This window comes from Xenopus tropicalis, chromosome 5, assembly GCF_000004195.4.
Source record: "Xenopus tropicalis strain Nigerian chromosome 5, UCB_Xtro_10.0, whole genome shotgun sequence".
Taxonomy (NCBI): domain Eukaryota; kingdom Metazoa; phylum Chordata; class Amphibia; order Anura; family Pipidae; genus Xenopus; species Xenopus tropicalis.
Genome location: NC_030681.2, coordinates 95,641,988 through 95,656,089, shown reverse-complemented (window position 1 = coordinate 95,656,089; position 14,102 = coordinate 95,641,988). Strand labels below are relative to the sequence as shown.

At 36.2% G+C, this 14,102-nt stretch overlaps 1 protein-coding gene across 28 annotated transcripts in view; it reads right to left on the bottom strand.

Annotated features, from left to right (window-relative positions):
- Nucleotides 1-14,102, bottom strand: part of dst (dystonin) — a 281,394-nt gene that overhangs the window by 12,018 nt on the left and 255,274 nt on the right. For 24 of the 28 annotated variants that reach the window (XM_031903049.1, XM_031903050.1, XM_031903052.1 and 21 more), the window contains 14 exons: nt 12,835-13,041; nt 12,516-12,635; nt 10,978-11,147; nt 8,508-8,667; nt 7,695-7,889; nt 6,473-6,601; nt 5,486-5,629; nt 5,000-5,188; nt 4,753-4,879; nt 3,706-3,869; nt 3,444-3,606; nt 2,840-2,994; nt 2,639-2,713; nt 735-752 (listed from right to left, as the gene is read on the bottom strand). In XM_031903049.1, coding sequence (XP_031758909.1) covers nt 735-752; nt 2,639-2,713; nt 2,840-2,994; nt 3,444-3,606; nt 3,706-3,869; nt 4,753-4,879; nt 5,000-5,188; nt 5,486-5,629; nt 6,473-6,601; nt 7,695-7,889; nt 8,508-8,667; nt 10,978-11,147; nt 12,516-12,635; nt 12,835-13,041 — 2,016 coding nt within the window. The remainder of the gene's footprint in view (nt 1-734; nt 753-2,638; nt 2,714-2,839; nt 2,995-3,443; nt 3,607-3,705; nt 3,870-4,752; nt 4,880-4,999; nt 5,189-5,485; nt 5,630-6,472; nt 6,602-7,694; nt 7,890-8,507; nt 8,668-10,977; nt 11,148-12,515; nt 12,636-12,834; nt 13,042-14,102) is intronic. The other 4 variants (XM_031903043.1, XM_031903046.1, XM_031903051.1 and 1 more) reach the window with 1 other exon arrangement.

The following is a 14,102-nucleotide window of genomic DNA, read 5'->3' as shown; positions in this document are numbered from 1 at the left end:
CAGATGTTAATTGGTCTTAGTTGGATAAATCAGATTACTCAAACTAAAATACCAAAGAAACTGACTCAGTCTCAGCAAGTCATCTTAAAACCAATTAATTGGGGCATACTAATACTCAAGGGTAGCGTTCTTGAACATCCTTTTCATGTTTAGTGGGCTGCTTAAACAGTTTGGGCTCTATTCCTTGGAAAAGTAAACAGACCATGTTTGACAAGAGGCACACACTAATGGACAGAAATGAAAGTATGCTGCTTTATGGGACCATATAGGAGATACCCCTTAGCATTAGAGTTACAATAAAAAAGAAACAAATATTGTAACTCTTAGAGAATAAGACAAATCAAACAAATATATATATAATTTAGTTAAATTAATAAAGCTAGTATTTACAAAATGTTACTTTCATTGAGGTAATATTAAAGGTGCCTCATCCCCAAATTAGTCACAGTGTTCCATTACATGCATGTATAGATGCAGTTACTGTAAACTAAGTACATTTTGAAAGGGTGGTATGGTGTTCAAATATGATTCTCTTATCAATCTGTGAACTTTTTTCCAAAAAGCATCTCCAGTAAAATGATATTGTACAAAGCTACAGCGCAAAGAACATTAATGCCTTTCCACCAGCACGGTTAAAGATTTTTCAAGCAGAACAAAAATATGTGAGTCATGATAAGATGGCAGTAAAGCCTCATTATTAATAACACATATTTAAACACTTTACTGATTAATACCTGATTTCCCAGGAAGAACTGATAAGGAATGAAAATGGAAAAACAACAAATTAGTCTAGTTATCATTTAAAATTGTATTTTTTTTTTAGCAACTCTTTGTGTCTTTGTATCATTATCATCATAATTATTCTGGCTACTGTTTCCAATCAGCATGTTTTTTGCTTCTCATTAACCCACATCTCACATCCCATTTTCTTGTCAATATTGTCAGGGTCGGACTGGGCCCAGACCCCACCCTTGCTGGCGGTCCCCCGGCCGACTGTTCCTCCCCTGATGGGTAAAACTTATGCACGCTCGGGGGAGGACGTTGGGTGGGGGACCGTGCAGGGGGTTAGGGAGGCGCAGTGGGGGCCCCTGCGAGGAGTCAGGTAGGTTAGGGGGTGCAAGGGACGTGGCCGGCGGGGGTACCTGAAGGGCCCCTGGGTCGACAGCCCCAGTAGACCCTGCACCCCACTGTCCAACCATGAATATTGTCCATTTTACAATTTTTAAATTGTCAATTTTAATTTAGGTACATCTTACTAAGCGGTAACCATTGTTACCGCTCTGTAAAAATTTCAGGAATGATATTAATCAGATATGCTACAAATGCATTTGTGCATATCTGTAAATATGTTATTTACCCTAAAAGTTGATGATGATGAGATCTTACATTGTCTAGTCTTCATATGCTCAACTATAACACTTGCGCGTTCTCTTTCAAGGAAGTACAACTCCAATTATCAACAACCCACCAAATGATGGCTAATAAAGGCAGTAATTGTAGTAATTAACTCAGTAACTACAAGCTTTCTAATTCAACATCATGCTCTAATTTATTATTATATTGGCTCTATACTTGTGCCTTGTGCCAAAATGCCAGTCAGTTGCATTTTTTTGCAAAAAGTACCAGATCTAAAGTACATGCATCAATTCAACCGCAAAGTAACGCTGTTTTAGTGCATGGTACACAGAAAATTCACACATTGATGCCAGAAAGGTGTTAACACAACTTGTTTTTTTTTAATGCAGATACTATTTGCACCTGCATTGTTAATTCAGGCACAAAGTACAGTACATGCTATTTGAGTCCAACAATAACTAAATATCAGAATATTTGAATGAAACGTATTATAACTATTATAACTTATATCTGTGAGATACCAAGACAGGAATAAGAAGAAGAATCAGAACATGAACAAGTTATACAAGCATGGAATCAATTATCTGAAAGCCCATTATTCAGATATCCGTATTTATTGCAAAACAACCCCTTGGGGCTGATTTACTTACCCACGAACGGGTCGAATGGAGTCCGATTGCGTTTTTTTCGTAATGATCGGTATTTTGCGATTTTTTCGTATTCTTTACGAATTTTTCGTTACCAATACGATTTTTGCGTAAAAACGCGAGTTTTCGTATCCATTACGAAAGTTGCGTAAAAAGTTGCGCATTTTTCGTAGCGTTAAAACTTACGCGAAAAGTTGCGCATTTTTCGCGTAAGTTTTAACGCTACGAAAAATGCGCAACTTTTTACGCAACTTTCGTAATGGATACGAAAAACTCGCGTTTTTACGCAAAAATCGTATTGGTAACGAAAAATTCGTAAAGAATACGAAAAAATCGCAAAACATACGAAAAAGTCGCAAAATGTTCGTTTTCAAGTCGGAACTTTTCCAATTCGGGTCGGATTCGTGGGTTAGTAAATCAGCCCCCTTGTGTTTTAAAATGTGTTTTATTAGATTTAAGGTATGGTGATCCAATTTACAGAAATACCCTTTATATGGAAATTCCCCCTGGGTATGAGCCCCAAGCATTTTGGGGCTCAAACCCATAGCATCCAATTTAATTTTTGCTTTCATATATACAGTAATAACATTTTATATTTCCAAACAAAAATCTAAATTACTAAATAAAGTACTTACTCTGTATTTGTTTTCTCCTATCTGTTCAACTTGGAATCTCTTGGCACACTTACATTTTGCTACTTGGCGTGTGACCTGCAAAGATGTGTTTGCTTTAAATATTAATAAATATTAATATATACAAAATCTACTTTAATCTATTCAAAATACACTTCACACAAAAACAAATGTATTTTGTTTGTCTACCAAGTAAAATAATACCTCATCTTCAATTTTGTCAGCATCAGTTATTGGTTTGTATGCATCTTTGTTTGGATGAAGGGCTGCCACAAACTCATAATAGTCAATGTATCCATCACCATCACGATCAAATATATCCGCTACAGCACTCATCTCAAGGCGACTGGTTGGAAACTCTAATAAAAACGAAGACCCAGAAAATCAGACAGAATGCAACAAGTGCTTAGAGAAGTAACTACTTCTCTAATAATTAATCCTAGGAAACTGGGTGTTAAAACTTTGGCTATTAAAAGACACAAAGGAGACCGATGAGCATAAAAAGGCAAAATGACACAAGCCTACTACACAAGCCTTTGATACATGAAATTGAGTTTGCTTCTAATACTTTTATACAAACAGTATCTAATATGTAGCTGTTATGTACAAGAAAACCAGTGCATAATTGGCTATTCTTGCTGTAATAAGGTCTGGTATTGTTTGCATACATATTTTGTTTGCATGCATATATGAGAACATATAACAGCCATATACCTTACAGAAAAACACATAGCAAGAGTGGTAGAGAATGCAGATCTCCAAGATCATCTAGCATAGGATATATATGTATCATCTCTAAACAACTTACTGGAGGAAAGGATCCCTTCTATAAATTCTTGTCTTGTGATTTTTCCATCCTGATCTTTATCTATCCTTCTGAAGAAATCCATTACTCGTGACTTTTTATGATTCATCCATCGCATATATTTCTTTCTCCAAACATCAAAATCAAAGTTGGCAAACTCCCTTAACTAAAAGATAAGTTGCATAACAGCATTAAACACATTCTTGTTAAAGCACATATTGATATATCTTCAATACACTCTAGTATAGCAGATTTGTGACTGTACCTCTTCTAACCTATCCAAGGCATCATTAAGTTTTCTTCGTCTCTCCAATGCCAATAACCACACTTGTTGCCATTTGCTTACAAGTAAATTCACCCTTGGGTTTTTAGTTTCAAGGGATGTCTGCGTACCAGATGGATACAAACTTGGCGTCGGAGATCTTTTCCCTATTAAATTGTAAGAAGTTTTCATTACAACATGAAATGGTTTAATCCCCAGTTTACTCATTTTGATTTTATTTTATTAATCACATTTTTTAAACACAGTATACCTGCTTTTTGAACTTTAATTAAAATGCAACTTCATTTTTAGATTTTGCCCTGCTTAGTGCAAGACATAACAAAAACCAAACACATTTCCTAATTGAAATAAAAGGAAAAATACAGTTCAGCACAAGCCACATATGATGAAAAAAGAAATATATAGCGCCTTTAACACCAATGACTACTTAAAAATGAATATTCCATTAAGAAAAATGTGTTTTAGAACTGACTTAGGTTCCATAAATGCATACCTTTTCTCTTCACACAACAACATGAAAGTTTATAAAAATTAGGGGTCTGTGGCTAGATGAGCATATACATTACTTAATATACCTAATAATCTATCAGTGTTTTGGACCCATCTACTACATTGGTATATATTTTACCTGGCATAAAAAGAGCAATCTGGCCAGGGTCCAGAAGCCAAGAAACACTGCATTTGAGTCATAAGCAGGGTAAAGTAATGTTTAATCGCCAAACATTCAATTATTTGCAACCAATTAATTTGAAATCATGCACAGGTCCACCACAATTGTATGGTACCATGTTGCTGGACTATGAGCACATTTTTGACAGTGATTACTTGCCCTGAGGCCTAAAAATGGGCACTGGTTAGTAGTAAGTAAACCTTGTGTAACAGTTCACAGTTTATGATCTTATTTCCCCAAAGACCAAAATGGAAACTTCCTCCTATTTGTATTGCCTGTATTTCTGTGCATAAGTATAACATTAAAATGCATTTAATATTAATATAAATGTATGGGTATAGTAATGTTAAGATACTTACAACCTCCTCTCCCTTTATCCAACACAGGGATTTGAGACTGTCCTGTAGTGGATTCCACTTTTCTCTTGTATGTTTTAGTGACTTTATCAACATCTGGCTGCTTTTGTGTCATTTCTTCCATAAATATCTGGGAAGGAAAATAAGTGAAGCAAATTATTGCAAGGACATTATGGTCAATTAAACAAAGATCTACAAAATGAGACTGAACCTTATTTAGGATGAAAATGGATTACAGAATAAAAGTTACCTGATGCTCCTCAATCAGTGCTTTAACTTCATCTAAGTCCTGTGGGATATCTTCTTTGTCTTTTTCATTGAGTGTCATTTCAGACCACTGTAACCAAGCGAGCAAAGATTCCAGAAGCTCTTTCTTAGCAATTAGATCATCCAAAGCTACTGCAAGCCTCTGCTGGTGCTGCTTTGTCCAGGTTAGAACCTTGCAACAGAACATGATATAGTCATGTAATGTAATGTAGAATATAACCTATGTATGGACTTAAGATGCTACCTGACAACAGTTATATTCAAAAGAATCCCTAAAATTCTGGGTACTATTAGAACGACTTTCTTGCATAAGTCCAGTACTTAGAGTAAAGATAAGAAAGTTTTGCAGTGGAATTAAAAAGAAACATCGCTTTGACTATTGTAATGTTAATGAGCAGTAATTTGAGTTAAATAGGGATAATTGCTAAAACAAACAATTCTAAAAGTAATGTTTCAAAAGTCAACCTACCTCCTCAAATCTGGCTCGGATGATGGTTATCCAGTGCTTGATAGTTGTAATAGAGTCAGGGTGACAAATTGCCAGGATTGCCTCTCCCATACTTGCTCCTTTATTCAGTTCAGACCTTTTCTCTTCAACTCTCCTCATAAACTCCTAAAACAAAATGAAATGCAACTGCTGAGTACACGGTGAAAGATGAAAGATGCATGCACAACTTGTATCTGGTGCATTGTGAAATATAAAAGTAATATGTACAAAGAACATTTGTTCTTTTGACATCTTTTGACATGTTTTGACATTTTTAAAGGGGTTCTTATGGTATTTATGTTTAGTTATTTTGCGAAGATATGCTGCTTTATCAAAACAAATATTTTTTAAATACTATTTATTCTGCGATGAGACCTAGGGGGCCAAATAAATCGGTCAGAAAAAAATGCCTACAATTTTTCACAATTTACTAAAATTTACTATACGTCAAAATGGCTAAAAATCCAAATTCGACAATTTGCCAGCTTAAACCTGCCGAGATCATGCAGAAATCAATGCCCTTCCTTTTTTCAGTTCAGACTTTTAAGTAAATGTCAGACATCCGTGGAAATTAGTTTATTCAAATTTTTTAAAATATGTGCCCCCTAGTCTACACATAGGAACAGCTGTTCTTCCCCAATTCTGAACCTGCAGCAATCCTGCAGATATGAAAACATTGTGACCAACTAATCTGCAATGAACTGATGGCAGCAGCAAGCTGTTTTCATGGTACTGAGTCTTAAAACATTCAATATTAGATCACTTTGGACATATTCTTTAAATGTTGTATGGCAAAGCATGGTTGTTTCACCAAACTACAAATGCAATATGACACATAAGTTTTAATTTTGGGCATAACTAAAACATGGCATGAATATAAACATGTAACAGCACAAATTTATACCCATTGATATTGCATTGGTATAATAAAAGCTTTTTTTCTCTGCATTTCTATATAGCATCCAATACCTTATGTTGTTCTATAAGTAAGCGCAATGAGTCTTCATCATCTGGGAGAATCCCATGGAAGCGAAGAGCTTGTTCTGCATCTGCCAGCCACTCTAGCAGGGCATGTACTGCTGCATGAAAACTTTCAGCCTGTAATAAAATGCAACCATTTCTAGAAACACATTACAGGCAAATAGGAATGAAAGTAGATATGTGCATAAAGATAATTTTCCAACTTTAGGCTACTGAGTCAAAAACCTCAAAATTAACTTTTATTACAACAACTGAAAATAAAGCTGAATGCAAGATTAAAACAAAACATTGAAATTTCTGATAAATAGTTGTCATCAATATCAAACATGGAACAGAGCAATAACTGAGATGGAATAAAAGAGGAATAGGTATAAGATACTAGGCATGTCATCCTATTTTAGAGGGCTGCACTTGCCAGTTGCCAAAACTCTGAATAAAATATACTGATGCCTTACATTAAAAGGAAAAAAGGCTACAGAAGCATCAAATTAGCTGCACTGACCACCATTACATGAAGGGGCTCCAACACCACATGACAACACCACCTATGATAGGTGAGCAATACACATATGTATTACCCTACCATTATTAATATGTAACAGGTAAAATCAAAGAAAATCTAAAGAACTATAAACACATTCATATATACTATCTACTGGAAAATAAATGTCATTACATAACAATAAGTATACTTATTCTAAAGCAGGAGTGCTTGTATCAAATCAAGTACAATTTTTTTATTTTAAAAATCTAACTGTAGATTAAAAAAAATTCTCTTAGAGAAGGTCTGGCTATCTAGATTGTGTTGAGTATTATAACCCACATATTGTATAACAACAATGTATAACTGATTTTAAGAAGATTGTTTATACAGGTTGTTTATTTAAAACAAACAGTGTTATATGTAAGAAACAGCAATAATGGTATAAATCTGCTTAATGTCAACAAATGTTACAAATAATTTGGTTTTTTTGCTTAGTTATTATGTGTTTTACCAATACATAGCAATTAAACTGCCAGCAATCCACCCACTACCTGCTATGGATCATTGAAACCAATTTTTAAGATCTTTCTTTTCTGTTTTTTCCACCTTGTCTGCTATGCCAGTACAGATGTTTCTACTTATAAAATGTATCATCAGTATAAATGAGCTCTTAAATGAAGCATATAATCACACTGCTTGGCAGTTGTAGCTAGTCTTTTAGGCTACCTGATGCAATGCTTCTTCCAGGCGAGTCTGTTTAGACACGGACAAATTGCACACTGTTTCCCAGCGAGTGCCTAACTCCTGCATTTGGGCTTTCACCCAAGAAGAGTCATCACGGCTCCCTTCAATTAGTTCTCTTGCAGAACGTTTTAGTGCCTGAATACTGCTGCTCCTCTTTCCCAGCTCTTTTTGAAAGACCTAGAAAATAAAGTTTTAACGTATGTTAACCTGAATAGGGCAAGCTTAGTTTCATGCTGCTTGTTTATCAGATCATAGGTTTAATGTAATAAAACAGATGTTATTTGCTGTAATGGCTGCATTGCTGCAGTTACTCTTCTAAATCTTCTTAATCTTCTAAAGCCACATTTAATATGCAAAGATTACTATTAAGCCACCAACCTGTATATTGATTTGTGAACTGTCCTGTTTTCCAGTTCATAAATTCATTTAACATATTTAGGTACAAAACATATCTCAGAGTTCATCTCATGTGAACACAATTGTATCCCAATAAAGCAGTATACAAAATGCCAACCCACACCTCATACTTCTGCACTTACATCCTATGCTTGAACCAGGGCAAGATGGGGGGGTGGGGTTAAAAAAATTGAAATCTGGATATAGCAGAGGTGTCTTTTTCTGCCCCTGGTAAAGTGCCATGTGAGGCAAGGTTTTCTCCTTGGTTCATGGCATACAAGGTACTAAGGGCAAATCCAGAAATGAATGTGAAGTAATTGATTTAATGAATCTCATAAGCCTGAAAGTGAACTGTGTAGATTATTGTGTTTGAAATAAAAAGAAATTAAGCGTAATTACTTTGTGGTTGTCTATGAGATTCATCACAATGTCGATATCACCATGAACAGGCTGGTCTTCAGCCAGCTGAGGTTCAATCCTATAAAGCCAGTCAATCAAGGCCTGTAATGCATCTGTAAACTGGCCAGAAATCAGCAATGCTTCTTCAAGTTTGTTTTGTCTGTTGAAATAAAAAAGGGAAAATCATGAGGAATTTAAGTCAGTTTAAAAACAGATATTCAACCCTATTGGAAAATAGATGAATATCAGCAGACGAATAGAAGGTTTTCAAAGAGTAAATACAATTTATTCTCATTCATCAACTCAATTTAGCATATGAAAATGCAATAAAAAAAAAATCAGAAAAAGTTTGACTCCTTGGTCAGTGGATTCCAAGGATCTTATTCCATATTTTATAGATATCTGACATGCAGCAAACTCCCAATTTACACTAACACTAACTGGAATCACAAGATCCCAAGGTAATGTTTAGGGGGCCATGGAGTAAGAAAGTAACATTTAGATTTGCTCCTGACTAAAATGACAAACCATTCAGAAAATGGTTCCTGGACATGTCAGACTTTGACACTTATGGTTGGGACAACATAACTGGCATGTGTACATCCTTGCTGATAAGCAGCAGCAACATCCTTATACAATACAAAGTAATACACATCACATAAACAGGTTTTATCCCACACAATAATGTCTTCAGTTGCCAGGGCTCCACTGCATATTTTTGCAAATCTACCATAAATTCCTACATATGGGCCAGACATCATGGACTTAATCCCATAACATACTGGGGTCCATACGACTGGGCAACTTTGCACATGGGCAGTAGCCCATAGCAACCAGTCAATGACTGGCTTTTTCCAGGCAACTGCAAGTTCACCAATGAAAGCAAACATTTGATTGATTGCCATGGGTTACTGCCCAGGTTGTTCGTATCCGAACGATCGTAAACGGCAGGAAAACCTTTCTGACTTTGAACCTTCAGTGCATGATTTTGGAAGCCTCCCACAGGACTCAATGACACTCTGCAGCTCTAACCTGGCCCAAGGAAAGTCACAATACCAAAGCTTGAATGAATCCAAAACTTTCGTACTCATTGCAAATACCACTTTGTCGTACAAATTGTCGCAAAGTATGAAAAAGTTTTTTTTGAATTTGGACCTGTCGTACTTTAATGAATGTGCCCCAAAGTTTCCCCATAATAGGTATAATATTCAGGGGGATTGTACTACACACTGTGGGTATATGATTAAATGTACATGATGTTTAGCTTATGTGGGGAAAAACAAACCAAGGGGCCTATTTACTAACCATCGCATTTTTCTTTTCTTTTGGGTTTTTAGTGCTACAAGCTGCAGGGGAAAAAATTGTGGCTAAAAATCTGAATCTGACAATTTGCCAGCTACCACTTGCTGAGATCACGTAGAAGTCAATGGCAGAGGTCCCTTTCCTTGAAGGGAAGGGACCTTGTCTCAAAACTTTAGTGGTTTCGGATTTTTTAAGCTGTTTTTGTGCAACAATTTGAGTTTTCGCAGCAACAATTACAAAATTTGAAGTACAATTAAAAGACTGAATTAAATGGGAACTGAAGGGAGATAAGAACCCACTGGCATTAAATTGTGCTAAGAAAAATGATAAAATATGCAATCTTATAACCATGATTTTTGAATGTTTCCTGTGATGAAACATGCAGGTGACAAAATGAAATTACAGTGTGAGGGATATTGGATTAGCACCTTACAAACTTTGACCCCTAGAGGGTTATATACTTTTTATTTATTGTCTAGTTTTTTGGAGAAAATGTAGGGGGCTACATGAGGGTTAAAGGACAAGGAAAGGCTAAGTCACTTGGGGGTGCCAAAATGTTAGGCACCCCCAAGTGACTTTAATCGCTTACCTTGTACCCCAGGCTGGTGCCCCTGTTAGTAGAAAACAGCACCAGCCCGGGGTACCTGTAGCGCAGCGCTTCCTCCTTCCGGCTTTGTTTTGCAAGGAGTACACGACAGGCGCATGCGCAGTAGAGTGAGAAGCCGACTTGTCTGTTAAAGTTCGGCTTTTCACTCTACTGCGCATGCGCGCGAAGACGGAACGAGGAAGCGCTGCAGCTACCCCGGGCTGGTGCGGTTTTCTCCTAACAGGGGCACCAGCCCGGGGTAAAAGGTAGGCGATTTAAGTCACTTGGGGGTGCCTAACATTTTGGCACCCCCAAGTGACTTTGCCTTTCCTTCTCCTTTAAATATTTCACTATGTGGTGGCTTTATTATATGTACCTTCATTTATATACTGTATATCATGACCTGCATGAAGGAAAATCTTTATAGACTTATATGTGCTTTGAGAAAGGGACATGTAGTTCCAAAACGTTAGCAAAGAAATACATGCTTTTTAAAATGCCAGTGACCTGGCAAAGTGATCAGTTAAAACTGAAGAGAACACACAAAATGTGCACTGCCAGAAATAAACAGAATGTTAATACCTTTCAATTGATTTCCCACAGACTGTATCCCATTTGTCTCTTATCTCGCTGAGCATATCATCCAGTTTCTGAATATCATCTGTCAGTGTCGCTTTCTCCTTTAGTGACCGCCCACTCCGTGTGGTTGTATCATATACTGTATGCTTGCCTCCTAGGGTTTTCTGGAATTCCTGTGGATTCGAAAATGATTTGCACTTTAAGACGGAACAGTTTCTAGCAATTATGTGTTGGAAGGACGCAGCTTAATTGCTTTGCCAAAGGGATGTTCAAAATTTTGAACAATAAAGAATAAATATATTATTCTGTTCAGAGATAAATGTTGGTAGTGCAAAGCCTTTGCATAATTCACATGAAAACATTTGCTAAAAAGGTTTGTCTTCCAAACAATATCGCTAACAGTTCAATGCTGAGAGACGTCATTCAAATTACTAACAGTTGCTGAGAAGTGCCAACAAAATATATCTTCCTTTCAGTGCCTCAGACAATGATCTGTTATCCATATTTGTTAATGGTTATGCTGGCCAATACATTAAATCGGTTTCTTGCTTCAGCAGAACATAAATACCTAAAATTCATAAACTGTTATATGAAAAGCAGAAACTGACAATTTTAAGGATCTAATTTTATGGTGCACAGTCCATGGTATAATGCAGTCCATAAAGGAAGAAAATATATACAAGATGTTATTAATTTTTTCTCTCGGAGTATGTGTTTGGGCAACTACTAGTTCTACTTAATCACTAAATCAAACTGAACTGTAAATCCCAGTATGATGGAACTGGTAAAAGGCCAGAGCAAAAATGAAACCCAGCATATATATATATATATAGAAGGGGTAGCCGTAAAACATGCCTGATATAAAATAATTAGTGACTGTTAGCGACATTGAATATTGTATGCCTTTTTGCAAGCTAACTATATTAACTAAAATTGCAAAATTATAAATAGCATCAGAATTATTTTATCTAGGATTTTGTATAAATTGGCCAGCAGAAAAAAGTGGATCATCTATAACAGTGTTCCCCAACCAGTGGCTCATGAGCAACATGTTGCTCCCCAATCCCTTGGATGTTGCTCCCAGGGGCCTCAAAGCAAGGGCTCATTTTTGAATTCCTGGCTTGGAGACAAGTTTTGGCTGCATAAAAACCAAGTGTAATGCCAAACAGAGCCTTCTGTAGGCTGCCAGTCCACATAGGGGCTATTAAGTAGCCGATTAAAGCACATATTTCTACCCCCAGGAACCTTTTTCATGCTTGTGTTGCTCCCCAACATTTTTTCCATTTAAATGTTGCTCACAGGTATAAAAGGTTGGGGATCCCTGATCTATAATATGGTCATAGCGTTAATGTGCCACCCTTCTGTTTTGGAATACTCTATTTAAAGCTACGATAACAAAGACTGTGTCCTGTTTAAAGTGTGTCATGTATTCTCAATAGTGGTATTGATAGTTAAGGGTAGTTTATTGAATGCTCTGCACTAGCTAGCAGGCTTTCATTGAGGCTATACAATAATGATGTCTGTTATGACTATATACATACCTTATGCTTTGTTAACTGAGTCTTGATCTTGTCTGGATCATTAGCAATTTCAAGTTCAGAATCCAAGGACCTCTCAGATTCTTCAAGCCACTCCATAAGTTTGTCAAAAGCTTCATGAAACTAAAACATTTAACATTTTAAACGTTTATTACTCATTGTTATATCATTGTTAGTTTTTCATTAAAGCAACCAGAGGCTTTCCATAACTCTGTAAGGGATTAAAAGGTTGTACCTTTCCTGAAATTCTTCTAGTTAAAAGTGCATTATGCAGCCATGTTTAATATAAATACAGTATAATAGATCATTTGAACCAACAAACCTGCTTGGATCTCTTCCGTGCATCATCCAACATCCGCCCCCTTTCCAATGAGCGTTGAACAACATTTTCCCAACGGCTTTGCACACTGATAAGTAGATTTTTAATAATAACAACATCCTGCTTTTGGCTAAAATATTTCAAATGGGTACCAGTCTTGTCAAGCTCCATAATCTGATCGCGGTGTGAGTTTACTTCAGTGACAAACACCTAAAATCAATTAAAAAATATGTTTTATGTTAAAATAATTATCACAGACTAAAGTAATTAAGTATCTGAATGATTTATGTCAGTGCTTAAGGTATTATGGAGATTGCTTGCCATTCATTATCTGACAATACCTACAAGGCAGATCAGGTTGCCTGTATTTTCTTTAATTTCCACAAGTGTGTGACTTTTTAAGATGAATAGACCGAAATTATGAAAATTAGGCTGATAATATTCTATAAGTTAATTGTTTTAACTTCTTATATTAATATCAAATAGTAAAGCAATACACCGAGATGGATAGGGACCCAAATGCATGGTCTATCACACAGGGTTATATTTGGCAATACCCTGAGATTTGTTATATGTTAAGACCCTGCAGTTTAATTACAATATTAATTATTCTGTACAATGACAAAGATATGAAGCACAGCTTATTTTACACCAACATATCACAAGGTTGGAAAATGTAGTTATAATAACCCATGGTCCATACATATTCCTGATGAGAACATTAGAGGGGTTGTGTAATGAAAGACACTAAATTATCCAGGTGCAGTAACCCATAGCAACCAATCAGCAGGTAGAATTTACTGGTCACCTGTTTAAATGTAAATATCTTATTGGCTGCTATGGGTTACTGCACCTGAGCAAAATTAGTAACTTAGAATGCTTTAAAACACCCCATGTAAGGCTACTGTCAAATTGATCGCTTTTGTTACATAATGTAGCATCATGAGGGCTGATGGTCTGGGCATGTAGGTTGAGGTTTATTTTGGCAGAACATACTGTATTCCTTTCAAATATCAGTTGATTTGTACAAATCAAAAGTCAAGCCATTGCACATTGGCAGGAGGATTGTGCATTTGCAGAAGCTCCTATTGACATCCTGCAAATCTGATCATTTGGGCCATTAACCTAAACCTACAGAACAATAGCCATCCCTGTGTGTGAGTAGTCTTACAGTATTTGTACCCAGATATTAGAGGTTGGTCCACTGTTCAATTTGTTGATTACTCATTACAAGCTCAGCCATTGTATAGCCACCTCTTTGCATTTTTAGT